The 25036-nt window shown below is 37.5% G+C and overlaps 4 protein-coding genes across 4 annotated transcripts; 2 read left to right on the top strand and 2 right to left on the bottom strand.

Annotated features, from left to right (window-relative positions):
• Positions 1-1236: 1236 nt before the first annotated feature.
• Positions 1237-1871, top strand: GCK72_020510 (uncharacterized protein; the record flags this gene model as incomplete). The annotated part of the gene is made up of 3 exons (XM_053733623.1): positions 1237-1384; positions 1502-1674; positions 1725-1871. 3 exons carry the CDS (start codon positions 1237-1239, stop codon positions 1869-1871), a joined length of 468 nt encoding a protein of 155 aa, XP_053582536.1.
• Positions 1872-4193: 2322 nt separating this feature from the next.
• GCK72_020509 (uncharacterized protein) lies at positions 4194-12933 on the bottom strand (the record flags this gene model as incomplete). Its single annotated transcript, XM_053733622.1, has 15 exons — positions 4194-4537; positions 4604-4707; positions 5104-5174; positions 5282-5408; positions 6491-6809; positions 6857-7160; positions 7890-8555; positions 8730-8854; positions 8900-9038; positions 9144-9269; positions 9320-9417; positions 9789-9941; positions 10306-10538; positions 12427-12669; positions 12722-12933. 15 exons carry the CDS (start codon positions 12931-12933, stop codon positions 4194-4196), a joined length of 3264 nt encoding a protein of 1087 aa, XP_053582535.1.
• A 3517-nt stretch (positions 12934-16450) lies between these two features.
• GCK72_020508 (uncharacterized protein) lies at positions 16451-17557 on the top strand (the record flags this gene model as incomplete). Its single annotated transcript, XM_053733621.1, has 7 exons — positions 16451-16500; positions 16552-16629; positions 16673-16826; positions 16871-17047; positions 17096-17291; positions 17340-17404; positions 17459-17557. 7 exons carry the CDS (start codon positions 16451-16453, stop codon positions 17555-17557), a joined length of 819 nt encoding a protein of 272 aa, XP_053582534.1.
• Positions 17558-18697: 1140 nt separating this feature from the next.
• Positions 18698-19366, bottom strand: GCK72_020507 (uncharacterized protein; the record flags this gene model as incomplete). Its single annotated transcript, XM_053733620.1, has 3 exons — positions 18698-18751; positions 18807-18938; positions 19280-19366. 3 exons carry the CDS (start codon positions 19364-19366, stop codon positions 18698-18700), a joined length of 273 nt encoding a protein of 90 aa, XP_053582533.1.
• Between the last annotated feature and the right edge of the window lie 5670 nt (positions 19367-25036).

Raw genomic sequence — 25036 nt, 5'->3', positions numbered from 1 at the left:
GACAGTTGGAAATCTCTCGAGAACTTCAAAACCCGACATTGACTCAGACTCAACTTGTTTTTCTCTATTGTTATTACTGCCAATATTGCTCATGGGATCTCGATTTCACCTGTAATCTTTCTGTTTGAGAACAGACATATATTAAGTTTAATTATGCGTTGTCGGGAAATTCAGTTATCACAAGATTTCTCTGTCGAGCAAAACATATTCTGAGGCTTATTTGTTTTGAAGCCAATTTAAAATAAAATAAACTTTTAAAAATGGATACTGCGAATGAAACAACGCTCCCCTTAGTGCCTGTAAGTATTATTTTTTAAATTTTGAAAAAAAAACTTTACTTGTTAGATCTCGTTCCTCGGCTCTGTTGTCAACTGGGCAGTTTTATACGCATTTTACAAGTTGAAATCTTTTAATCACTCTTTTGGTTACCTCTCTGCTAACCAGGCCATAGTAGATGCTCTCCATGGAACAATTTTCCTGCTATACTTCTGTCCGATGGTTTTATTGTGAGTTTTTCTATTCAAATATTTTTCTAAACCAGCAATTTCGGCTCTATAGGCAAAGAATGGTCCCAACCGCAAAGAACGGTCCCAACCGCAAAGAATGGTCCCAACCGCAAAGAATGGTCCCAAAATTTTGGGTGACCCAAATTTCCGAATTACATGGTCCCAACCGCTAAGAATGGTCCCAACCGCAAAGAATGGTCCCAAAATTTTGGGTGACACGAGTTTCAGAATTGAATGGTCCCTACCGCAAAGAATGGTCCCTCGAAATTGATACGAAAAACTTTTCACCATTCTCTTAGGCTTAGGTTTCTTAGAAATTGGTGAAAAAATTGACAAAATCGGTTATTAATCGTATTTGTCAATTTTTTCCCAATTTCTAAGAAACCTAAGCCTAAGAGAATGGTGAATAGTTTTTCGTATCAATTTCGAGGGACCATTCTTTGCGGTAGGGACCATTCAATTCTGAAACTCGTGTCACCCAAAATTTTGGGACCATTCTTTGCGGTTGGGACCATTCTTTGCGGTAGGGACCATGTAATTCCTTGGGACCATTCTTTGCGGTAGGGACCATGTAATTCCTTGGGACCATTCTTTTATTTTTTGGGACCGTTCTTTGCGGTTGGGACCATTCTTTGCCTATAGAGCCGCAATTTCTAGTGACATACCAATAATGAAAACCTTCTCCCATCACGCTGGCTTCTTACTACTCCTGTGTTATGAAGTTTCCGTGATGACTCATCTCATAATATCCTTAAATCGCCTGTGTGCTGTCTGGGCGCCCCGTCGATATCCGAATTGGTTCAGTGAAAAGAATACTAAACTCTTGATTGTCTGGGTATGGTCTTTCACTGGCTCTGTCGCAGTTTTGTTTTATGAGAGTGAGTTGGTAACCGGGATCCGTTATGATAGAAGTTTTTATTTTGTATAGTGCGTACACAATCAAGGGATTTGTCTGAATGAAAATAATAGTGAAATTACTTCAAGTTTTGTTTCAGTCTCCTGTAACTTCTACTATGAAGAAAAAATCCGATTCTTGACATTCACCAATTCTCAACTCTGTGGATACATTGGTTGGTACGGTGACTTCCTCAAAAACTCATTTATCGTAGCCGTCATTATGTTTCTCGACTTGTTGACAGTAATTAAAGTTAGAAAAATGTCGAAAAAGGTACATAAGATATTATTATTATTCATTAATATCACGTGACATAATTTCAGGTTGTCGCTAATATCAGTGAGCAAGCGCAGACTAGACTCTCGTGTCGAGAAATGAGATTTCTGAAACAGACAGTGACTCAGGGAACGGTCTTTATGTTGGAATTGTTGTCTTATTTCTTCATTCCACAGTATTTTGAGAACAAGTAGATTGTCTTTTTCGCTACATCGTTTGCCTGGGTGGCTGTACACGCGATTGATGGGTAAGGAAGCGTTGGTGAAAAGTATTACAGTAGGACGTGTCTATTTACAGAGCGCTGGTTTTTCTGTTTAATCCGGAGGTTCGGAGGTTTCTACTATGTCAGGAATGTAAGCACAGGACAATATCACTGAGTCAGACTACCAGTTGATAAATAAAAATATAAACTGGCCGAACATTTTTTGAACATAATGATTTTGTAAATTCGCTTTTGATTAAATATATGATTACCGCAATGTCATATGCCATAAAACCCTGTCCTATACATTTATTATAGTCTCGAAACCATCCAACAGGAAAATTTTTTACTAGAAGTGCTAAATTAATTAATAATTCTTTGAATTTCAATATAAACTGTTTTCTCAACTAAACTTGTCAAATTTCGGCAAGGATTCAAAAAATAAACTTATTTTATATCATATTTTTCGAATTTTTTTCAATTATACATCAAAAAGTCCGAATTCTTGAGGCATAACTAGTTTTTGATGGAATTCTGAATTATGTTTTTTAGTTGGTCATTTTTTGTATAAGCACTCTCTAGTTACAGTCAATTAGAGTTAACCGGTCAAAAATCGCACTACTTTGCACTGAAATATGTCAATTCGAGTTTTTCTAACGATGTTACGATTTTCTTACGACGTTTCTTTCTTCATCTCAGCTGCTTTTTGGCGGAGTTTTTTGAAGTGCCGATTGAAATACTGGAGATACTGTAATTTCTATGAGAAAGAGTACACTTTGTTTTAGTGTGATATTTTATCAAATTTATTATGTGATTAGTTTCAGAATGTACAAGTTTTTACTCTAGTTTTATGACTTGCTGCATTGAAAGGTTGGAATGATGAGTTCTGCGATAACGTTCGATAAAATAAAAATGATTCAATAGGAAGTCCGGCACTTTGCAACATTGCTCCGTGTGGCCCAACATTCTGGAATTGAGAAAAAGAGGAATATAAAGTATTTTTTAGTTTTGCAACCAAAAGAAGAAATGATAATCTTTTCCCAAGCAAATTCTGGTTTTGAACTTACTTGAAAAGAGAATACAACAAATTTGCTAGCCGAAATTGTCGATTAGTGCGAGACGATTTGCCTAAAAAACAATTGGCATTGAATTTTTAGACCGAATTTATATATAACCTAGACAGATGCCGGCTTTCACGAGTTTTATCTCGGTTCATCAGAAATAGTTTCAGACAAACTAGAATAGAGAACGAGAAAATAAATGTAAATATAATCTGGAAGAAAAAATAAATTGCTATTGTATCATATAGTTTTAGGAATCTTACCAGCTTATGAGTGCTCCAATACATGAGAAAACACTTGTTAATAGCACACCCAAGTGCAGCACACGTTTTTCGAATATTGAAATCATAACGGCAAAACCCGAATAGAACTATTGGCTCGGCGAGACGAAACGAGGCGGCTATAGCAAGAATTGGAAACGGGGGTGAAAATATGCTTGTGATTGTGTAAATATAGTGGAGCGTAGACGGCCTGATATTGTCAAGGCATTAAATTGTTTCCACTTGAAAAAACTAACCATCATTCTTTCCATAGAAATTGATAAAATCACAATTGACCTTGTCGCTTTAAGACTAGTAGATGGGAGTGCGATATAAATTAAAAATTGTGATATTCAAACAAGTTTTCCGTGAATAATGAATAGAAAATGACAGATAAAAAGTAAAAAGTGTGAAAGAAACGCATAAGAAAATCTACAACAAATCGACAATTGAATATCAGAATTTCATCTTTTTCTCTGAAATTAGTGGATTGGTTTCCTTCCTATTAGCTATAGCTCACCTAACTTGTTATAATTTTTGAACAAGAAAATGGTAATTCCAGAAGTAAATACAGCTGACACAACTCCTACTAAAGATATGGCTACAGCAGAGATATTCATGATAATCATTTTGAAAATGAATTTCTCCGAGTTCTAGACTTGCAACAAAGAATGGATTGGTCGAGAGAGGGAGAGTGAACAACAAAGTATTTTTTGATTAATAACATGCTAGTAAAAAATATTTATGACAAACGAGTATTTGAAAGCGGATTAGCAAAAAAATTAATTTTTTCAGGGTTGTCCTATGTTAAGTTTTTCTGTTCTGACCTTGAACTGCTGAAAACTGCTGAAAACTGCTGAAAACAAACAATTTTACATTCAAAAAATAATCGAAAAAATACAGAAAAAAATTACACCACTCTCATCTGCTCTCTCCTAATGACTCGTCGCATTTCCTCGACTTCCTCCTCGGTATCAAGGATATTCCCAATGACTAACAGATCGAATACACCTGATCGTCGGTATCAGTGATACTCATACCTTCCTGGGAAATCTTTTTGACTTGGGAAACTGGCGGAGTCGATCTATCACTCATACTCGCCTTGCCAATCAGCCAAAAAGTCTCCATGACACCTTTCCCCTTGATTATCACCTCTCCACGAGACCGAGTCTCGTATTGATACGGAAAACTATTGGTCAGTTGGGTGTGCGCGGCTTCTGTCATGTGGATTAGCGATGGTTTTCCGTTCGATTCCATTCGGGACGCCGTGTTCACAGTGTCACCGAATAGACAGTAGCGGGGCATCGAAAGACCGACGACACCGGCGACGCATGGGCCTTAAACATGGGCAAATTTTATTTTTAAGCTAAACGTTTTTTTATTTAAAAAAAATGGCAACTCACCACTGTTAATCCCAACCCTTAGCTCTACACGTTCTCTCGGTAAGTGAGGAATTCGAAATTTCTGACAAAACTCCATGAAACGAAGGGACATCTCCACGATTTGTCTGAAAAAATGTGCTAAAATGTATATCACAAAAAAAAGGCCGAACCGGGGATTGAACCCGGGACCTCTCGCACCCAGAGCGAGAATCACATCACTACACCACACAGGCAAACCGCTCAGGATCAAATTTGGTCCAAATGCGGATGAACACTCGGCGTCAAAATGATACCAAAAAGACATCAAATTTGGTCCTAATTCAGACCGATTTTGATCCTCGGCGTATGTTCGCCGTTTACGAGCGAACTTACGAGCCGCCGATGTCCAGTTTTTGGAACTTAGCGCTCTACCTGTGTAGTGGTATGATTCTCGATTTGGGTGTGAGAGGTCCCGGGTTCAATCTCTGGATCGGCCCATTCTTTTTTTTTGTTGCTTTTTTTGTGTTTCGCAAACAACTTACCTTATATGATTCACACCATTCCTTATAGGCAATCCGGACACACAGAGGTAACCATCTCCGATGGATTCTACCTGAAAGCAAAAATTTTGAAAAGAAAGAAGAAGAAACATACCTTATAAACATCGTGCTTCTCTATAATTGCATCGAAGTTACTAAAAACTTCATTCAACAAATTTACCGCTTGAAATGGAGTACACTTTGAAGCCAGATTGGTGAACTTGACAAGATCCGAGAAGAAAACGGTGACGATGTCGAAAGTTTCCGGTTCTACGGCTTGACCGGCTTTCAGGCGTTCCGCTACTTGTCTGGAATTATTTCTCAAAGAATACACATTTTCAGCGCAAAATTCATCAAATTTCAACAGAAAAAAGATACAAAAGCACTGTAATTCAATCATTTTTAATGAAAAAACTAAAACTATTGTGAACTTTGAAAAATGTATAGGTCGATGCACCTTTTCGAGAACTGCCTGCATTTTTCCGATTTTTTTTCTTAAATTACGGAGCTTGGAAAATTCCACCGTCTCACAACGGTCAGCAGAAAAATATAAACCGCGACGCGCACGCAACCAGGCTTGGTCGGAGAAAAAATTTCGGAGAATCGGAGAATCGAAATTTTCTCCGAAAAAAAAAAGTCGAAGAATCGGATATCCGACTTTTTCTCCGAAAAAAAAGTCGGAGAATCGGATATCCGAAATATTCTCCGAATTTTGTTCTCGGAGAATCGGAGAATTTCGGAGAATTTCGGAGAATCCAAAAATGTTCCCAAAAATGCTTCTAAAACGGATTTTCTGTTGCGTTTCTCAGAATTCAACTTTCTAAAGCATGTTTAATCCTCATAAAGAGCTTTCACCAGTAAAAATACAACAAAAACAGAGTTTGGAGTGTCGTCGTCTCCGGTATTCTCCGAAATTCTCCGAATTTTTTTTCGGAGAATCGGAGAATTTCGGATAATTTCTCCGAAAAAAAAAGTCGGAGAATTATCCGTCGGAGAATCGGAGAATCGGAATATCCGATTCACCGACTCCGACCAAGCCTGCACGCAACGCGACTCGGAAAAATTCAACATGTTCGTTGCGAACCTTAGACCGCGCACTGTTGTGTTATTGTTGGTTTTTGCTGCAATTTCTTTCAATTCCGCACAAATTCTTTTTTTTAATCATCATCAGAAATTTCGGAAATTGCAGAACCAAAGTTTTTCCGAAAAAATTTCTCCGAATTCGAAAATTTCCCGAACAGGATTGAGTGGAATTTCGCCTTCCGTTTTCCTTCATTTCGAAAACCGCATTCCGCTCAACCTTGTTTCGAAAGTGCCGAAAAACAATTAAAGAAATGTTTCCGTTCCGCACGTCCCTGCTCTGATGCATTCACCATAATCAGTGACCTACTTTGGCAACATTCTACTCAGAAGGATATCCGACTTCTTTTTCTCCACGGACAACTCTTTCGTCCTCTCCTGAATATCCACCTCCAGACTAGCCGTATACTCTTCAAGCATAGCAAATACATGATCCATCAGATTATCTTTCGTCTTCGGTGTCATTTCATGTATAATATTACAGATAGTTTCAGCCGACGGACGGTCGTCTGGATTCTCCGACCAACAGTCTTTGACCAAAGCGATTAGGGTTTGATTCACGTCTGGGTCGGTGTGAAGATCCGGGCGAAGCACATCTCTACCGCCCTTCTTTACGGCGTAGATTATTTCTGAAACAAATAGGAGGACTAGAAAAATCTAGGCCAGTCAAACTTACCTTGATAACCCTCCTTCCTCTTATGCAAGTTCCATGCCTCTTTTTTCGTTAAAATCTCCGAAGCAATTATAGCAAAAGAATAAATATCCACACTTGGTGCCATCTGACTAACCGTCAATGATCCTCTTAGTACTTCTGGAGCCACCCAGAGCAATCGTTTCTTCGCTGGTCTCTCCTCCTCATCTACCAAAAAATCCAAACCGTAATCCGATAGTTTCACTTGCCAGCTCTCATTCACAAGGCATATGGCAGAGCGGAGCCTTCCATGAAGACGCAGAAAACTTTTGTGCAGGTAGTTCATGCCCTGGAATTGGTGAGAATCTCTAAAGTGGGGGCGATTTCTAGTACGGTTAGTGCAAACTCTAGCTTCAAACATGTATGCTTTATACCAGTTATGAAACCGGAGGTTCTAATACGGCCGGTCTCAATTCGGGCTGTTTTGGCACTGTTATAACTAGGGAAGGATCCCAGGTCGAGATGGAGTAACAGGTCGAGATATATATCACCAGAACTTGTGAATAAAGTTGTTACGTTTTGTGGCTTCTAACTATAAGTGCAAAAATGAGCAACACTAACGTTTTTCTTTTTTTTTCTATTTTATTCTGTTGTAAGTGTATTTTCAATCGCTTAGATTGTACAGTCCACTATCATGCATGCGCTGGCGTTAAAAAGCTTGTTGCGTAGCTACTCAAAAAACTAATCGACATCGAAACATCACAAATAGGACCGCCCGTATTAGAACTGCGCCAGAACAGTCCGTAATGAGATTGGCAGAATTAGAACCGTCTGTTTCATAACTGATAAGATATGCCTGTAGGCACAATCAACTATCATACATTATACACCAGTTCGTTGCACAGTGACTCAATACTGCTCGGAATCAAAACATCTCGAATCGGAACCTTCCGTAACCGCCTGTTTCATAACAGGTTTATATTATAGCTTGCCTGTTTGAACCTTAGTGGCGGCAAGGCTGTCAAAGTGGCGGCGATTAAATGCATATTTTCAATTTTAACTAAAGACGACGACTCACCTCCGCCACATCCCTAATCATACAAAACATAAAGAAATAGTCCATCGAGAAGTTTCCTTTCATTATGATATCTCGCAGCGATCCCCTCGGACACATCTTCCACACCGCCATACATCTCGACCCATCAATCGATAATCCGATGAACTTGTTCAGATACTCGTCATCCAGTTTTCTAAGTTTCACTAGTTTCAATTTTTCGAGGTTAGTAAGCTCATGTGTCTGATGAACAGTCGTTAGGACTAGGTCGTTCTCCAGAATCTGTATTACATAGTTCTCATTGAATTTACGGATTCCTGAATTCCTAGTGCTTCCGGAGACGTTATCATCTTCAAATTCCTCTTCAGAATCCGCTGATAAAACCGACTTTCTCCGATGATTGTTCATTTTTGGGAGTCTCAACTTGATCGCATGGATCTGCCACTCGGAATTTAGGCGTTCTTGCTCGGCACATCGATTCCTTATCATGGAAGTGAGGCACGTGAAAATAGCTAGTATCAGGAGGCCTGTTACTGTCACGGCGACGATTATCAGGATACGGTATTGATCGAAAAACGGGATCGGGCAGGTTTTTCCGAGAAACCCGCAAATCGGAGTGTCTAGGGGGCGGACGCCACCCCAAAAGTGCCAGACATCGGTGGGCTCATCTTTGTAGGCGAGAGTGACTCTCTGAAAAAAAAAACTAATAAAATTCGCTAAGTATCGCTGCTGGCGACGATATGGAGCCTATTAAAAACCTCGAACAATATATAGCCTCTTTAATTCTGATGGGAAATCAGTTTTCAAAAATTGCTGAATGATCTAGAATCCAGACATCATGGTTTGAAAACAATTAAAACCTACCGCACTTCCATTGACCAAACTGATATTCATAAGCGATATCTGGTCATAATCATTATTCAACGCATACACTTGGTACAATGGCATCCGTGACAACTCATCGTTTAGCGTGACCAGTCCCGTCATTCCTGGAAATTTTTAGTTTATTAGTAGAGCGCACTTGCAACACATACCATCAAATGCCGTTGTGAACTGAGGAGTCAATAATGACAAGTTACGATACACTTTGGGGTCCGTGGAGTTCAGGCTAGACACTGCTAAGCCGTACATATAGAAGACGTCAAATAGATGACGTGCGTAGGCGCCCATGAACTGAAAATTAATGCACAATACCTTACGGCAAATTGCGAGCCACAATAAAAAGAAGCGAGGAATATATTACTTTATTCGTTTTCTGTGAAAACTGCTCCAACTCACCGTCCCATTCGCAGCCAAGCATTCCGGAGCCGTACAACTCAATGGTGGTTCTCTCACTGCATAAACTATATTCTTGGTCATGAATTCCAGAAATCCTTTGTCACGCACTTCACTGTTGGTGTCTATCTGAAAAATTGATACAGAAATTGGGGGAGCAAATAAAAAAAGTGAATCACCACAAGCATTTTCGCAGCTGTACTCTTTGCCAAGTCCTCGAATCCATCTGGCTCGAGTTGGAAGGATTCCCACACTGGCGGTAGGCCGGTTTGTGTTACTGTAAGTGAAAATTGTGTGATAAACGGTACATGACTAGAAAGCTGCAGCTGTACGGATTCCGAATCCGTATGAAATTTTGACGTTTTATAAAAATGAAGGAAGATACACGACCGTTTAGTTAGAGCTCGTTAAGGTGACTGAGATCCGGCATTCTTTGTAAATGGTGCTCTAACTAGTTTTGTTCTTATGCTAGGAAAACGTTTGGAGCAAATTCTGCATTCTCATGATGCAAGAATTCAGAATCTGTATTCAAATTTGATCCACGGTCAAAAATAACCGAGTTATAGCAATATTTAGCCAAAGGTGTTTAACTGCGTCAAAGTTGACACACGATCACTGTGAAAAATTGGGCGTGGCCTAAAAACTCACAGAGCTTCTTGCCGACCGCTGAATGGACTCCAAAACCAACACTTCTCATCGATAACATCACATGAACGTATTCACTGGTATTCATTTGTTGGCGTGCAGCTTGAATCAGGTAGTGACGTTTCTCGACACCGGTTTGAGCACACCAGAGGATTACTGAAAAACTTTTACTTGATAATCCCCGTTTCCTGTTTTTTATTGATACTGTCACAGGCCAGTCTCTGACCTGTCTCTACTCTCTTTTCCTCGGGTTCTCTCTCGACTGAGATGACGTCTTACTCTCGGTTTAGCGGGGCGTAAACAACCCAGCGGCCGGCCGAGAGTCCCTTTTCTCCTCTTTACATTTTAGTTTATACTTCACTGGTGCGGGGGAAGGACGAGAGTCCTTCTCCTTGTTATACCGGAATAATAAAAGATTGCAATCTAAACTCAATGTACCTAAAACAGACAGAAATGTTAAAATACAGAGCAGGCGCAATCTGGTATTTTACAATACCCAACTTCAGTTATCCAAACTCACCCCTCGCTTTTGATTTGACCAACTGTAGGGTATTGTTGAAGCTATCGGGGTTTTTTTTGTCCAATTCTTTTTTTACGACCACTCGCACCGTCTGAGACATATTTTCTTGGTATAGCAAAGATTCCACGTCGAGGATAGTAGATTGACAGTAATTGAACTCGTTTTTGAAATAGAGCAAAGCGATACGTTCCCAGGAGTATAGTTCCAGAAGTTTCCAGACGACGACGCCAAGGCTGAAATGCGGAAAAATTACTGAAGTTCAGTCAGTTATTTCATTTTGCAAGTCTGGTTATAACAACATGTAAACTGTTAAAGATCGTGGTGACCGAACTTTTGCACTGTTCGGCCAGCAATCATAATCCCTAACTAACCAGTGACAGAAATATTTATGTATCTATTGAATACGATAACAAGTATCAAGAAAAAAGAAAAACTTACTGAAATTAAATATACCGTAAAAACTCTATTTGAGTTGCATGCAACTCTATTGTTCAAAGGGTCCGTCGGAGTGCAACTCTATTAGAGGGGCAATTCAAATAGAGGGTGCAACTCTATTGTTCAAAATGTTTTTTAAGATGAAATTTTAATTTTTTAAAACAACAAATTTAACAAGATTGGATTGAAATGAGATTAATCAATTTAAATTTCATCAACATCAAGTGATTCGTCACTGGAAAATCCTTCAACTTCTTCAGTTTCAAAAAATGCGTCTTCGCTGATTTCCGAGTTATCGATCAATTCCTCAACTGTGTCAGTTGAAATTGCCGCTGCGGGGCAACTCTATTAGAGGGGCAATTCAATTAGGGGGTGCAACTCTATTGTTCAAAGCGTCCGTCGGAGGGCAACACTATTAGAGGGGCAATTCAAATAGAGGGGCAACTCAAATAGAGTTTTTACGGTACATCAGAAAGGATTAAACATGATGTTAAATAACTAACATAAGACAGAAGCGTACACTCATAATGAGATTAGTAAGTCAGAGAATGGGATGAGGTGAAAGGTCAGTCAGAGCTGATGGAATCCATGCGACGTGCGGCGAGAAAAGAAGTTCCTGTTGAATATGTTGTTACTGCGTGTTTTAGTGAATGTATTTGCTGTGAAGAAGTCATCAGTGTTAATATCATTTTTGCCTAATTGCATTTTGAGTATCATTTTGCAATGTGTTGATTGTCTACGATGCTCTAGGGAGGCTTGGTCATACGTTGATTGGCTGATAAGAAATCAGGGTCAGACGGTGTAAGATACCTGCCAATCTGTCGGCTGAAGAGGCTTTCGACCTGATATTGCATTTTTTTTACGGTCTACTTACTTCTTTATCATATTCAAGCTGGTAACGTTTTTGGGACATCCTTCACGAATATATTTAAAGAAGAAAACCGGAAATAGGACTGAACCTTGAGCGACCCCGGATAAAGCCTTACGTTTAACTGAGTACGATTTGCCCACTTTCACCACAAATTCGGAATAAAGAATTGATTAATCTGATTTGCAACAGATTAAATCCAACAACGACAAGTTTAGCTAGTAGTAAATCATGTTGCAATCGATTAAATGCATTTTACATTATCGAAATAGACAATATGAGTTAGCCCGATATAGGGTCCATATTAGAACCGTTCCGACAATTTGTTTTGGGTGCTGTTTATCAGTACTTTCTGTAATGAAATCACAAAAAAGTGAAACCATAATTTGTTTTCGATGAAAAAATGAGTGGAAACGGAGAACATGTTGAAAATTTATAGTAAGAATAATTTTATAGTACGCGAAACAGCCACAAGCAGTGGTGGTATGAACCCGATCGAATCAATGAAACCTCAGGTCGCGCATGGGTCCTGAATGAATCCATAATGGATCCGTCTGACAGTATCACAGGTTCTACGCGCGATCCACTTTTTCATCCAAAATGTGAATCAGTGAGGTGATGGTTGAAGTTCTCATTGATTTTTTTTTCTTTTTTTGTGCGAAGTGATAAGTTTTAAATGATTTTTATAGAAGTCAAATAAACACGAGTCGCACCCGAGTCCTGCGGAGCCCGCAGGGAGGCGGGGGGGGGGGGGCACTAGTCAACTTACAACATGGCCTGGCAAAAGTTCGGCAATCAATTGTTTTTTTGTTACTTACGTCTCTGAGCTCGGCAGCACCGATGTAACATATGGGAATCTTGACATATCCGAAAACTCAGATTCAGTCACAAACCCCCATCCAAGCACTGGTTTCTTATAGAGCGTAGACAGGGTGCCCATCATTTTGAGAGCAGGAGCGCAAGGAGGACCAATGACTACATCGTAATCATTAGTTTTCATGAATGAAATGCCTGCTTTCACAACGGTTGATAGATCGCATTCGGTGTACTCCACGTGGAATCTGAAGAAGAAGAAGAAATTTGTTGGATTTTCAGAGGACTTTTGGGACACACTCGAAATCAAAATCCTTCAAATAGCCGTGTCCTTTTAAATACTGCAACGCCAGAGGTACTGCACCGCCCGTGTATCCCCAACCGATCGAACCGTTTTGAGTCTTCAAGACTGCAGCTATACCGACACGGATGAGGGGCCTAGCAGTGATATTTTGACAAGATTTTGATTCAAACAAAAGGAAAATGGATATAGAAAAATGAAGAAGACGCATTTTGAAAGAAATAAGGAATGAATAGTAATAATAAATGAAGTAAGGGGTTGAGTTTATAAAGCAAGAAGTAGGCGGAAGAAGGGCTTCTTCTGGTTAACGGGAGGAAGTGACGTAAAGGATCAAAATTATAAATTAACAATGTTGGATATTTTTGGGAGATTAAGGATTATGAGAATTCTGTAAGAGAACGAGCGATGGGAAAAGATCTATGGGCACACCACGCGTTTTCTGTTGATTACTCAGGAAATCTTGAGCGGATTGCCCATTGTTTTGGCGATTTGCTTACCAATTGGGCCGGCGTGCACTTGCCCAACGTTTGATTTATTTTAATTTTGAGTCTCTGGCACTTCTTGTTGTTGCTGGCTGTGGGAGGTGTTGGTGATTGGGAGAATTCACTGGAGATTGAAGAACACACAACATGAGCAGATATCGATCATTTTCAAAAAAGTACTTTGATTGAATATTGGTATGGTTATGTTTGAATTTAATGGAAATTAGTCATTTTCATTTTTTCTGTCTGTGTTTATGGCTATGTATGAGATTGGGATTCTTTCTAACTTTTAGTGTATCCATGTACTAGACTTTGTCTAAAAGTTTGGCAGTTTCATTTTTCACATAGTTTTTCTCACGTTTTAATGGAAAAATTGAAAGTAATTAATCAATTTTTGAGAACACAAACCAAGACGAGAAAGTGATACGAAGAGAAATTTTTATTTACCACTTTGCTATTAACTTTATGTGATAATTTTATGAGACATACATTTTTGTGGCTCGCGATATTCGAGAGTATGCTGAACTTTATGCTGGACAAAACGAGAAAGAACGAAACAAGAATATGCTGGATTCTGCTGGATTTCTCACAAAGTGCTAAAACTGATTCTCGCGAGGCGACACTCTAGTGTGAAGATTTTGGAGCGTCTTGAAATCTTTTTTAAAAGGTGTGACTCCTAAATCAGACTCAGACCAAAGAAATCAAAAAAAAATTGTTTCTTTCAATGATGTATTTCGTTCCATTATATATCTGATAATGCTCGCTTACATCTAACAATGCTCAAAAAATGCTCCTATGTTTGGTCGTCGAAAATTTCTAACTGAAAGAATAATCATAATTCATTTCTATTGAATCAAGAGATATTGTGAATATTGAAAATCATAACTGAAATGAAATAAAATAAACTGATTTTCCTGTTTTTCCATTTTCCTGCAACGAGTCGAACGTCTGAACACAGTCGAAAAGAAAAAAACAAGTGTCGGAAGACGCATATATCCAATTTACATATTAACAATCAATGAACCTAGTTTTCTTGAGAAACGTGTCTCATTCTTCGAATAGTGGTTTGTATGAAAGTATATCTCTTCTTCTTCGCCTAGCAAATTGAGATTTCATCTGATATGGGAATGACCCGAAGTGTCCCACCTGGAATCTTCCCATATTTTGTACACAAGTAGTGTCTGGCGTAACTAAGAAAAATCCAAAATTATAGCGTCGCTCTCTGAGGTTTCGGGGAGTTACACAACTTTTTTGGAAATTTTTGAAAATTTCGGTGTCTCCACTTTGAGATCTCGTAACTTATTGAGTTTTTAAGCTTCCGTAATGGTTTTAAGCTCATTCGATAGGCAATAACACTGACTTCAAAAACTTCTTTTTGAGCTGTCGACAAAACACATAACCTGCTGAGCTGTAGTAGAAAGTGGGAAAAAGTTGTCAGTGTGAGGTTTCGAAAAATGCCAAATTTCGACACTCGGGGAACTGGGGACTACTACCTGCGTACTCCTTACTCTGAGTTATGTCTGTATACGTGTTCAAATATAGGTCAAGCCTTTGAGTTACGGGAGTTACTTCAGTTTTTTAGAAAAATTTCAGCTTTTCCACGTAGAAGTATTGAAAACACTATTGAATTCAAGAAAGAGTTTGTCCTGAAAAAAGCAGAAACAACCGATGTTCGTAAGTTTAATTTAAAATACTGCAAAAACTGTTTTCCTCTCTTTTTGAAACATTTCTACAGTCTCAATCTTTAAAATGTGTATTTCTTTCGATTTTCGAAGTCTAATTTCTGAGGTTTTAAACATTTGAACACGTCAAATTTTGATCAGATTTGGATCATCCAACTAATCTTTTCGAAATTAGATTCCATCAAAGCTTAGACAACAGTTATCTGTTTTTGTACAAATTAGCGCACTGATCTGAAACATCTCTTAGTTAGTCATGTCTCTGTCTGAACCACTTCCTGGTTATGTATATCCTTCAGCACAAACTTTCTGCCTTTCTGGAACAATATAACTTCCGTCGTCGTTCCAAGAACCAATTCTTTGTAGACTTTATTTACCTGATAAAATTGTGTCAGTCTGGAAGTTAGTCTAACTATGTTATTGGCGAAATCAACGTTCTGTTGTTGGTATTTCTCTCCAATTACCTCCAATTTCTCACTTTTGATTGTATTTATGCATATTTCACTTAACCGATGCGCGAATTTTAGAAGTTTTGATCTTATGCAGTTTCTTTTTTCAACTTTCGGTGTTATTCACTTCAAAATAAATCTTTTTAAACAGTTAATTTTTAATCATGGTGCTCCGATCAAATTTTATAATCATAGACAACTGGGACAGCCAGTTTTATACTGTTTTTGTGGTAATGCCCGTAAAACAGGAAATTGGAAATAAATTTGAAATGAAGTACCGTAAAAATTGTATTTGAGGTGCCCCTCAATTTGAAGTTCCGCTCTAATAGTGGTGCCCTCCGACAGACCTTTTGAACAATAAAGGTGCACCCTCTAATTGAGGTGCCCCTCTAATATAGTTGCCCTTCACTGAATTACATTTTTCTCTTATATCATCATTAACTGACTCCGAACTGTTCTATCTCATCACTATTTTAGCATTTTTGGGGTCAAAACGTAGTTTTCTATAAAAATTCAGGATTTTCTCCGTTTTTTACGTAAAAGTTCGATGAATTCGACATAAAAACTAATGAAATCTAACAAATTCAAAAGATAGTTGGGTCCCGGGGTCGGGCAAATTCGCCGACGAAAAATAGAGGTGCACCCTATTTGAATGGCCCCTCTAATAGAGTTGCCCTCTAACGGACCCATTGAACAATATAATTGCATGCACCTCAAATATTGTTTTTACGGTATGCATATTCATCTAAAATTATTGAATCGTCTATGAGAACTTAACAGTTTGTTTTCTTTTAATCACAATTCCCTGAAACCCTGTATCATACAAATCCCTTTTTCATGTATCGTACTCTTTGTTCGCTCGTTTCCAGTTTTTTTAAACATAAATCAAAGCTTCATAGAAAATTTTCGTAGAACTGAAAATTATCTTTTCAGATATTCTGATGTCAGCACCCAATTTCAGTAGATGCGACGAAAAATTAGTTTTAGCTGTACAGAACTCGATCTTTCTTCATGCTTCAGAATTACTAATGTTGATTTTATCATTCATATCAGTTCCAATTTTAGTTGCAACATTGCGAAAGATTATAAAAGATTCATATTTCCATATAAATATTAAAATGATAATTGCTGTTCACTGTTTTTCCATTTTATTGCATTGTATCGGAAGGTCAGTTAATGTCAATATTAGTCCTTTTTTTTAAAGAATTTTAAATTTTAGAATTGTTCAACATTCTTCGGATTTATATTTGTGGTTGACTCCACTACCAGTTTGTGATAAAAGACAGTTCTTTGGGATGTAAGTTCTTCTGTATCAACTCAATAAGGTTACATATTTTCAGATGCGTCGTATCTCGGAGTTTATTCAGTTTTGGAGTTTATTGTTCCAGTTTCACAACTGTATTCATTGCAATCGAAAGAACTATTGCGACACATTTATCTAGAAAATACGAAAATGGAAAGTCTAAATATGGAGTTTTACTTGTTGTGTCACAGGTACCCGTTAGTTTATCTAAATTTAGAAATCTATACTTTCTCAGATACTGCTCAGCTTGGTTATTATTATCTGCTTGTTTTCCGGCGATGACTTCCCAGACCGCCCTGCTTACTGCATGTTTTATAGCCGAAAGAATTTCGCGACAATTGTTGAAATTGTGACTATTACTTCTAATCTTTTTTCATTTGCCCAGTGCTACAGACTGTATAATATCAACATGGTCAGTTTTCAGTTTTTTAAAAAAATTTCTTATTTGTTTCGAATCCAGACTCTTCGTGCAACCGACGCAGTGACAAATTTAAGTCAGAAATATCAGATTGAAGAGAACAAAACTCTGATTCCAATCTTATTGAGTTTCACATCTCTGGATTTTGTTTTCATGGTTATCTATTTCCTGAGCCTTTTAATTGTGGATATGCTTCGTCTCGAAAAGTCAGATAGTACATATTTGGGATTACTTGAATGTGAGTTTCATTTTTGATGGAATTGCAGAACATGACGATTTTTTTCAGTGATTCAATGTGTTCCGGTATACGCAATCGTAGTGATTTTTGTAATGTCGAGAGTGATAAAGAGAGTAAGAATTCATTGTTTTTTAGTATAAAAAAAGACCATCAGTTTGTTATTCCAGATTCATCACAAAAAAGCAGTTAAACTAAATGCAGAAGTGCAAGTCAAGGACGAAGCTTATTTTATTTATCTGAAACAACAATGGTCTCATTTCAAATAGCTTTTGTTTGTTTTGTAGATTTTCATCATTTGAAAAGAATTCTTCGGAAACAGATTGTTCAATAAAGATCATGTTTATAGTTCGAAAACATTCGAGAACTGAGTTTTGATCTAAACCGAGTGTTAATAAAAGTGATGGAAAAACATATAAATTCTTTCATTATTTTCTGTTAGAGATGAGCCAACGGTCCCATCAAATTTTAGGGTACATTAGAGTGTTTCTGAGTAGGATTTCGAGGTCCGAACTTATCATGTTTCACAACTGCAAAAAATTTCATTAGAGAAAAAAACTTCCTAATGAAAAGCCTCTAAGAGGAACATATTCTCGGAATGCCAAAACAAGATCAAGCATTTTGAAAATACATGTTTTCGAAAGAGTTGATGACTTATTCTTAACAGATAGACGCGACAGTCATTAATCTTGAACGGCTCATTCGGTTGAAACTAGAGAATGAGCAAAAAATGGGGATTGGAGAACGGAAGCGAAGCATTCTATTCTTATTTTCATCAGCACTTACTTTCACTATCTGTTATTCGATTTACAGTTTCAAATGAAAAATTGTACTACGTAAGTCTTCTTTCTGAACTTCAAGCTGCATTTTTAACAGCATACTTGCTCTCCAAACATTTATGCGAAGAGGGATCTTCGAATTCTGATTCTAATGCTGTCACTTTAGAGCAAGCTATCCCAGTTTTTCAAGTTCTTCAAAAAGTAATTCTGGGGGAGAAAGAGCGCAGCAGAGAACCAATTTGAAGCTTTCTTAGCAGCCTGCGTAGGTTTGTTAATGGCTGGAATCATCTTATGTTTTCTTGCTTATTTTGGTTGGCCATGAAAAACCTACGGATAGCTTTGCTCAGTTTCAGATTCAACTACAAGAGGAACTCTGTTTTGTCCCTTACTCCTGTCCTTTTTTAGTTATATTAACCGTGTTGTTTTTGTTTTAAGTATGAACGCGTCTATCTGAAATTTTTGACATGAATATTCAGAACACTGCAAACATAACATGACGTATTTTTCATAAGATAAATAGAATCGACTCCATGAAAACAAAATATGTTTTTCATGTTCATTGTGTATTTTGCATGCATTTTTTATTGTTTATCATTGTTAGTGACAGTTTTGATAGATGATGTGAGAAGATTACGCAACGGGAACGTTCACTGGGCGTACCAGGAATTTGTGAAGTGGCACTGACTGAAGAATTTGAAAATAATTGTGCAAATATTATAATGAGGGTTATGTTACTTACATGTTTGAAAATACGTGGCTGATGCACAAATGCTGGTAACCATCCACGTGCAGAGATCATCAATCCAGAACGAGGAATGACGGGCTGTTGGTCAGTGGAGGAAGTAGTAGGTTTTGTGAATTCTTTTTCTGGCTGGAAACGGAATAATTTATTTTCAATTAAACAGCATTTATTAAAAAACAAAAATTTAAAACACCCTATACACTAATTTTTTTTAATTCTAAGTTTTGTATAATAAACGAATTTGTCGAAATGACACAAAAAGAAACCTTAGATATGTGATCTGTCATCTCGTAGCCCCCTGAAAGAAAATCCGAAGAACCCGCGCCGGAACTTTTTAGGATCAAAAGTGGTCCAAAATAGGATCAGATGTTTTTTTTTCATTCGAGTTTGGAACACTTGTGATCCTGGTTTACTTGTGAATGCTTATGTTGTGGCCCACAACTTGTGGGGTTTGGAGATCAATTACATACCGCAGGTGCTTCGTAGTCTTTGCACGCGGAGAAGGTGGCGACGGTTGCAGTGGTAACCAATAAAACAAAGATCCAAATAGATTGCATTTTACCTAAGGAAAGGAATCGATAATAAATGGATGAATTGTCTTAGGGAATATGGAACTTCTTAGAGCATCAGAAATAAATAATTTACTTCAGTATAAGGTAACACCTCAAAGTTGACTTATGAACAATAGACATCTCGATCTAGGATCAGAATGTGGAATTCGGCGAAACGTGTTAATCAACATTAAAAATTCAGGGGTTAATCCAGATGAATTATGTCTTCAACTCTATATTAATTCCTTACAAGTCTCAGTTCCACACTCTTGGCGAACCTTATATACTGGAATTCTATTCGTACGTGTTCGACGTCTCTAGCACAAGTGGGCGGCGCCGCTTGGACCAGTGCTCTGGTGATGTGGCGGGGTATATTCATAGAAAATAAAAAGAGTACTTGTTACGTTTCTAGAAAATTGGTCCACAAAAAAGGACTGGCATGTCAAACGAGGCATACGTACTGTGATTAGCATTTGTTACACCAGACTTGTCAAAAATCGGGCCGGCCGGCCTCCGGAATAGTGAAAAACATCGTCAACTAAGAAGTTCTTCAGTAAACCTTCCCCCCCCCCATTTCTCCTTCATTATCGATTCAGCTTTAAAAATTCGTGACCAATGCACCGTGTGCCCCAAGTGTTCGTAGTAGCAGTTTGTTGTTTTTATAAAGTGACTCCTGTACAATCTATATTATCGGTTCTCCTGCATATCACATTGGTTTTTGTGCACCCATCGGTGCCTACTGTATTTCTGACACCGTTTCAATTTTTATTGTTTCGTTATTCACATTTGAAGAGCCCACGTATTCTCAAAAAATGTGTTGACTTCCATAACTGGTGCGATCGCCGCTATATCACATTTTGTGCACACTAAAATAAAGCCCCAATATTCAATAGAAATGGGTGGATTCTACTAACACGTGGGAGCCATTGTGACAGGTGTTGTTGTTACAAATAATTGTTGACCGGTATATTACTGAATTCCTGTGGTTGATCGTGAAACCTTCCTAGCAGCGGCGCAGAGTCTCTTTTTCCTTGTCACATCTGGATGTCTGGCACGCGACCACGAAATCAAACGCAGTACTTTTTTTCAAAAGCTGGTCATAATGTTGTCCTGATTCAAAAAATATACCGTAAAAACTGTATTAGAGCGACATATTTAATAGAACGACACCTCTAATCGACTTTTCATTAATTTTTCATGTTTTTTTCTTCTGATTTCACTTTCATTTGCATAAATCGAACCTGAATGATTTTAGTATGTCGAATTCGTTTGATGATCTTGCGACGGACAACGGAAAAAGCAAAAAATATGTCAAAACTACAGCATTGCGTTCAAGACTTTATGTTTCTTGACAATAAAGTTTATGAAAGTTTTTGAAAACTTCGTTCGAAAAATAAAACAACAGCCTCTAGTAGAACGGCAGCCTCTAATAGAACAACAACAAAAACCTGCTCGAAAAATAGAGCGACATGTCGCTCTAATACAGTTTTTACGGTAGTTATTTTCTTTTATCAGCCCCTAGAGTTTATTTTCTATGCAGGGAAATACAAGTCTCAATACTTATCAGCCACCCTGTACAAAGGCACCACGCGATCCTTTTCAATATTTCTTTCCCTTCCTAAGATTCTGGTACCCTGATTCTTCTCATTCCCTTATTTTCAATTTCCAGCTCCCGTTTTACTTCTATTCCCCTTATTGTATTCACTTTATTATTCTTCCCTTATAAAGGCTATAGTAAATCACTGTCGTCCCTTGCAACCCTTTCACCCCGTGCAATGGACACAACATTTTCTCTTGAAAGTTTATAAACGATGATATTGATTTTGAAAATTAGTTTTCCCTTTGAATTTTTTATTGCGGTCCCTATAGTAGTATGCTTCTTGTTACGGTGTTTTCACCAACGGTTAAAATTATTATCGAAATCAGATTATTTCTCAATCTTGATTTATGAAAATTCAATTTTCCAAGGCAGACAAAAAATATAAAAGAATTTAATCTCCTGGCCCGTTAATGATGTTTTTCTGTGTTCTGAAAAAGCTGAATAATATATTTTTCCAACCAACCGAAATATTACTTGCTGTTGTTTTTCTAGACCTGATTTTTTTGTTGAAAATTTAGTTCCAGAGAGCAATGCCACCCGACACATTTGAACCGATTGCAGTTGCCTACCAAAATATTCGAGGTGTCCCATTTTATATGAATTTTGAATATAAATTAAATTGGGTCACATTCATGACTATTATTGATCTACTAGTGAATACTATCGGCACTTTGATATTCATTCAAATCCCTATATTTTATTTCAAAAATAAACAGAAAATCAAGAAAATCGGATTACGACTTGACGTTTTTCAATCATTTTTGTTGATGCAGATCTGGAGTATTTGTATGACAATCGGAGAATTTCTATTGTTCAAGATTCCAGTCACTGGAATTTTCACAAATTATTGTGCTAATAGTAATCCGCAATTTCTACTGAGATTCGTTATGTTTTTCTTTCATTGGGCACACTATTCCTCTTTATTGTATACATTATTGTTTTGTGTACTAAGAGTTGCTATTTTGTACTCCAAGTCTTCTGAAGAAAAGGAGAAAGTGAGTAACAAGACATCAAGTAGTAGGCGCCGTGCTAACTGGCATGCGCCCGCAACGCAACCGTATCCTAGATAAATTCAAATAACTTTTTAAAATTCAGTTATTCTACTACCTCATACCACCTTTCATCATTTTTCCTTTTCTGGCTAGTGTACCTCATTTGTTAGCCGAAGGACTCTGCCTACAAATGGAACAACCGTATCCGTTTGGGGCACTTATAATAAGTTCAAGATTTTTTGAAGAGAACACAGTCAGACTTGAAACATTCTCTATTTTAAAATGCAGATTGATATGTTACAGGCACTGTCCGCATTTGGTAATTTTGTATTAACCGCGACGGTGACTTTCACTATAATTGGGTTGAATATTGCAATGTTTTTTAAAATAAGGAAACGGAAGATGTCGTGAGTTCATCAATTTTGATGTAGTAGACTTGCGAATCGGGGACTTGAATATATTTTCAGATCTGTTGGTCAATCCTACTCCACTCAGAATCAAAAAGTGGCAAGAACGCTGACAGGAACTATGATAATTATGTTAATTCCCTTAATCGTTTATCTATTCGTGGCGGTTAGTTATTTTAAAAAATTCAAAAGAGATCATCTAAAACATAATGCTTAGACTGGGGAAATCATACCTAACAATTATTTATCTTTTATATTGTACGGTGGTGCTACTGCGAACGACATTCGAGTTCACATCGTCACCTGCTATTTTTATTTTACACATCCGGTTTTTAAGAAGCACGGGATGATAAAGAAGAAAGATGTCTCCCAGAAAATGACAAGTCAATCAGAAAATTTTTGACACTATTTGAGAATAAATGATTATTTTATTAGAAAAATGCGACCCCGAAGTGGTCTGGATCAAAACAAGTTCACCGTCCGTGATATCCGATTCCTCAAGCAAACAGTTTTTGTTTTTCTTCGAAACTTGTTTTTCTTCAGAAAATTTCTATTGGGAGAGAAGGCTACATATTCCAAAGAATTGGCAACGTACGTCATTCGAAATTCGTTTGACTGGCCGAAAATGACTTGCCTTCCAATAGAAACCAGATCAAAATTTGATTGTCTTCAGACAGTCTCCAATTCGATTTTGAGGATTACTTTCACAGTTTATCCTGAAAAATGATGGCAATATACGGCTTTGTAATAGACCAATTACTGTCTGCGACCAAATCGTTGTCAATAAGGACAACATAACTGTGAACGCAACAGCGTTGGAACTGGTTAGCATCATTAGATTGAAAATGTAGCTGTGATCAACCAATTTATCAACCATTATTAGTCCAAAAACCAGAAAAACGACTTTTGGCAATATGGCTATAACTTTTTTCTCCCTTCTCTTTGATGCATTTCGTTTGCAGGTGTTAGACAGGAAAAAATGTCCAGTCATGTTAGGGAAAGTTTCCCGTGCCCACCCTCGGATATTTTTGCATCAGAAATGTATCCAAACCTTTGCTACCCACTTTTTGTTTAGGTGGGTGTTAGGTGTTCAAAGATTCAGCAATCAAAGGACAGAAAATATATTCTAAGGTTCTTTCAGGGATCTTAATTTGTTCTCTCCAAAAAAGGCGTTTAGTTCTCGGTGGAAAAAATTTGCAAAGTACCGATGGTTCACCTTATGATGTTTTTATGGGTACACCTCCAACAATTACAGATAAAAAAAGCATATCAGACTTTTCCAGGTGTTTTATCAAACTGCGTCTGACTTGGACTAATTCGTAACGAAGAATTCCACAACATGTATTCGATGACTTTATTGTTTACCATAATCAGTATTCAAGACATTCGGCCCAGTACTTGGAATCTCTTTGGCAACTCAGAAATGATATTATAGACACAATTAATAAACTCTTATTGTACTGTTGGCAGGTTTGTCAAAGTTTTGTCTATTTTTCAAAGTATTTTATTTTTCCATTTTCATTCAGCCATACTATTTCAATGGTATTTTACCACCTTCAAAGCGTAAGACTCTTCGTTATTCCTCATTTCCCCTTTTCAAGTCAAATAATTGTATCTTGCTTTAAGAAATTCATTTTCTTCTATTGAACCCATTTTCGCACTTTTCAGTCCAATTTTTCCATTCTGAAGTTTGATACTAAAAATAAAACAGTTAATACCCTCAACAATGAAACTTCTATCAGGGACACATCAGGTTATCCTTTTGCCGCGGTTCTCTACTTTTTTCGCGAATAGTTTGATTATGACTTTGAATCCATCATATACGAAGAATACGAAAAAACGAAGTCGCTGGTCAGCCTTTTCCCTTTGACATTTTCATTCCGAAACTAGTTTCCTCGCGTGAATCTTCGAAAAGAGAGAGGAAGAAGCAAAGTATGTAGACGCTAGTATGATCAAAGAGATCTGGTGATAAACAACGGTCAGGAAGCCCCACCCACTGATAAGAAAGATGATGTACGCTGATGTCGAACATGGCTTCTCCAATCGAATATTTTCACCTCTTATTCTTTTCATTTTTCTTTCTTTATAAACATTCTAACTGCTTAATTCACTTTCCAATAGCAATGAAATTTTCTCTATCGGTGATAGTGCTACTATCACTATCTGTTGCCGTGGTATTTGGATCAGAGTGTGGTGACACTACGATTCCATACAGTTTAGAGGTGAATGAAGGGGATTTATTTAAATTGTGTTAGTGACAAACTTATAGTCTGAATGAAATTTCTGAACCTTTCATTTTCAATGATGATTTAATTGATTTATTTTATCTTTCTGTTGAACTTCTGTTGAATGCCTCAACGCAACTTATTGGCTCAATAGGCAAAGCATGGTCCCAACCGCAAAGAATGGTCCCAAAATTTTGGGAGACACAAATTTCAGAATTGAATGGTTCCAACGTATTTTTTTATAAACGTGGTAGAATTTTAAATAACAAGCCACGTTGAGAATCGTCCTTTGTTTTTTGAGTGACACGTCATTTGTTTTGATGATTTGTTTTATTCCTTCTTGCTGGTAAATTTGCTGCTTGATGTGATAAGAGATATAGCTCCATACATTGAAATATGCCTATTCCAGAGAAAATTATTGAATCCAGGTAAGAAACAACCACAAATTTGCA

Source organism: Caenorhabditis remanei, chromosome V (assembly GCF_010183535.1).
Source record: "Caenorhabditis remanei strain PX506 chromosome V, whole genome shotgun sequence".
Classification (NCBI taxonomy): Eukaryota; Metazoa; Nematoda; class Chromadorea; order Rhabditida; family Rhabditidae; genus Caenorhabditis; species Caenorhabditis remanei.
The sequence above is the reverse complement of the archived record's forward strand: the minus strand, read 5'-3'. Positions and strand labels throughout refer to the sequence as shown.